This window comes from Larimichthys crocea, chromosome XI (genome assembly GCF_000972845.2).
Source record: "Larimichthys crocea isolate SSNF chromosome XI, L_crocea_2.0, whole genome shotgun sequence".
Lineage (NCBI taxonomy): Eukaryota > Metazoa > Chordata > Actinopteri > Sciaenidae > Larimichthys > Larimichthys crocea.
The window spans coordinates 277,191-280,553 of NC_040021.1; the positions used below are offsets into that span (position 1 = coordinate 277,191).

The 3,363-nt window shown below is 40.9% G+C and overlaps 1 protein-coding gene across 1 annotated transcript in view; it reads right to left on the reverse strand.

Moving 5' to 3' along the window:
* Positions 1 to 594: 594 nt before the first annotated feature.
* LOC104931835 (homeobox protein OTX1 B) overlaps positions 595 to 3,363 on the reverse strand; it is a 7,173-nt gene continuing 4,404 nt past the window's right edge. The window contains 1 exon segment of the mRNA XM_027284266.1: positions 595 to 1,894. Coding sequence (XP_027140067.1) covers positions 1,103 to 1,894 — 792 coding nt within the window. The 3' untranslated portion in view covers positions 595 to 1,102.

Sequence of the window (3,363 nt, forward strand, 5' to 3'; positions counted from 1 at the left end):
AATAAAAAAAATTATGACTTAACGGATCTTTATTGGATGAACATGTATGTATGTAAGGGTTTTTTTTAACTTTTCTTTTTTTAAAGATACATTCAACATCTCACTGTCATGTTTGGAGCTATAAATCCACATTTTCTCTCCAAAAGAACCAAAAAAAAAATTAATAAAAAATAAAATAATTAAAAAATTTTGCTCTGACTCACAATAATCAAGCCAAGTGCTGCGGTTCAAACATGTCCAATAAATCACGACGACAATGCCCAAGGAGAGAGAGAGAGAGATGAGAGAGAAGAGAGAGGAGAGAGAGAGAGAGAGAGAGAGAGAGAGAGAGAGAGAGGTCTGAGTCTGGAAAACAAATATATGTGGATATATTTTTCTTTTTTTTGAGTTTTCCAAGACAAAATTTGCCCCAATTTTTTCTTTTTCTTCCTGTTAAAACAATGAATATAAAAAAAATGAACGTTAAACTTTATGGCCAATTTGTTCTCTTTGGAATATTTGGAAAGATTTACATACATTTTTTTATTTTATTTTTTTTTGTACTTTTTTTTTTTCCTCCCAAAGTCGTAATAATAAACAATTTTTTTTTTCTAATTCAAAATTTCAAAAAAAAAAAAATTAAAAATTAAAAACACCAACTAAACATGGTCACTGTAACTGACCCAAATACATATTTACATATTTCAGCTCCTCGACGTCGCTGACTAAAAATCTCTGTCGTCCTAAAATAACTTTACAGGGTTTGATTGGAGGTAAAGAGAGAGAGAGAAAGGTGTGTGGGGCAGTTCCTGTCGGGGTAAATATTCCTCCATCATCCAGAGAGAGAGCTGGTGGTCGAAGGAGTTTGGTTGAAATGATTTGTTTGTGTTTAACAGTTTAAGATCATCCAAGACGGAGGCGAGGGCGTCTTTAAAAAATGCTCCTGGAGTTTCTTTTTTTGTTTTGAGGACGAGAGGGAGGAAAGTCCAATCTGCTGCTTGTCTTACGGTTCATAAACTCTTTTTGTCTTTTTTAAAAAGCAGTGTGCTAATGCTGGAAAATAAAAATTAAAAAAGAAGAAGGGAGCAGACGAGCAGGGAGGGAGGAAGGAGGAAAAGCCCGATCACAAGACTTGGAACCTCCAGGAGGCCTGGTCTTTGTAGTCCAAGCAGTCCGTGGTGTTAAAGTTGAGCTTCCACGAGGAGGCTGCAGTCTGCTCTTTGTAATCCAGGCAGTCGGAGGAGTTGAAGGCCAGGCCGGAGCCGCCGTAGGCCTGGTGGTGGTGGTGATGGTGGTGGTGGCCTGACGACTGGCTGATGTGGTGGTGCGGGTGGCCTGACATGGAGGAGGCCGTCATGGGGCTGAGCTGGTGGGGGTGGTGGTGGGAGTGCATGGGGGCCAGGTAGGAGCCACAGTCCACGCCGCTGAAGTAAGAGCTGGACGGGGCCGGGTAGCCCTGGCCGTAGCCCGGCGTCTGGTTGTAGGACATGGGGTAGGAGGTGGCGGCGGCGGCGGAGCCTGACATTGAACGCTGCATACAGGAGGCGTTAGAAGGGGGTCCGGGTTCTGGGAGCGGGGCCACGGCAGGTGCGGGAGCGTTTCCAGGGGAGATAGCGGGGCTCCAGATGGAGGAGACGGTGCTGATGGAGGTAGAGGTGCTGCTGAGCGCCGCCGGGCCCGTGTGATTGGTGGAGGAGGACGAAGACGAGGACGAGCCCGTGCTGGAGACGGCGGGCGGAGTGAACTGGCCGCTGCTCTCGGAGCCGGTGCTCTCCCGGGCCGGAGAGGACTTCTTCTTGGGCGGCCGGGCTTTGGCACTGCTGCCGCTCTGCTGCTGCTGGCGACACTTGGCCCTCCGGTTCTTGAACCACACCTACAACCGAGAACACCAGCCAGGAGTTAGCAACCGTACAAACTACAACAACAACAAAAAGATACTCCCAGGCCACGGTGGGAGTACATTATGGAGGAAAATTGGGGGTTATTAGCCATCAAGGTTCATTTCCACCCCGGCCCCTTGGCTCGGACCAGCCAGGGGTCCAATTTCATACCTGGTAGACGGCTCTAAGATAACAGGCTATTGGGTTTCAGCACACAGTAGGGTAACTCTAGAGCACCGAGAGGGTCGGACCATGTAGAGCGTTTAGTTTCACACACACATTCTGAGAATAACTCAAATTGTGAGAGCGGCCTGCCTTGGTTTTCCCCTAATGCCTCCGAAGAGCAGCGTTTGTTCAAACGCCGGCGTCGTTTGTTGGGAGTATTTGCTCGGCCTTAAACTCGTCATTACAAATTTATATTTCAGATCCGGTTACAGAGCCTTCAAGTCGGATCGCATCGAAAAATATGAAGCTGGATTTTGTTTGCATCAACACGTTCGATCCGTTTCGAGACGTCATTTAAAATAATAACCACAACACTTGAATGTGCATTTTTAACGGTGTTACACGTTAAAGTTACTCTCAGAGTAACTAACTACAGCCCTGTCATGATGTCACCACCATCACAAACATCATTATACTGTTTTTAAAAAAAAAGGCTACTACCTCCCAATATTTCCCCTTTTAAAGTTAAATATAAGACCTTCCTGTTACATCACAAGACAAAGCGTCTTTTTAAAAACATCTACTGACATAAATAATTCAAAAACATTCAAATATTAAAACCTAAAACTTCAATAAAATCTCAATTTTAATCCATTTGTATTGTAGCTAGCTAGCTAACATTAACCGTTAAATTTAAAAAAAAAGTCACGCGTGACGTCACTAACGGTCCAATTCAAATCAGTTTAAAAAATTTTTTAAAACAAACGGACATTTTTAAATTAAAATAAAAAAACAAACGGACATTTTTAAAAAAAAAAAATGTTAAAAAGTCACGCGTGACGTCACTAACGGTCCAATTCAAATCCGTTTAAAAAATTTTTTAAAACAAACGGACATTTTTAAATTAAAATAAAAAAACAAACGGACATTTTTAAAAAAAAAAAATGTTAAAAAGTCACGCGTGACGTCACTAACGGTCCAATTCAAATCCGTTTAAAAAATTTTTTAAAACAAACGGACATTTTTAAATTAAAATAAAAAAACAAACGGACATTTTTAAAAAAAAAAAATGTTAAAAAGTCACGCGTGACGTCACTAACGGTCCAATTCAAATCCGTTTAAAAAATTTTTTAAAACAAACGGACATTTTTAAATTAAAATAAAAAAACAAACGGACATTTTTAAAAAAAAAAAATGTTAAAAAGTCACGCGTGACGTCACTAACGGTCCAATTCAAATCAGTTTAAAAAATTTTTTAAAACAAACGGACATTTTTAAATAAATAAAAAAAAAAAACTGACTTTTTTTAAAAAAATGTTAAAAAGTCACGCGTGACGTC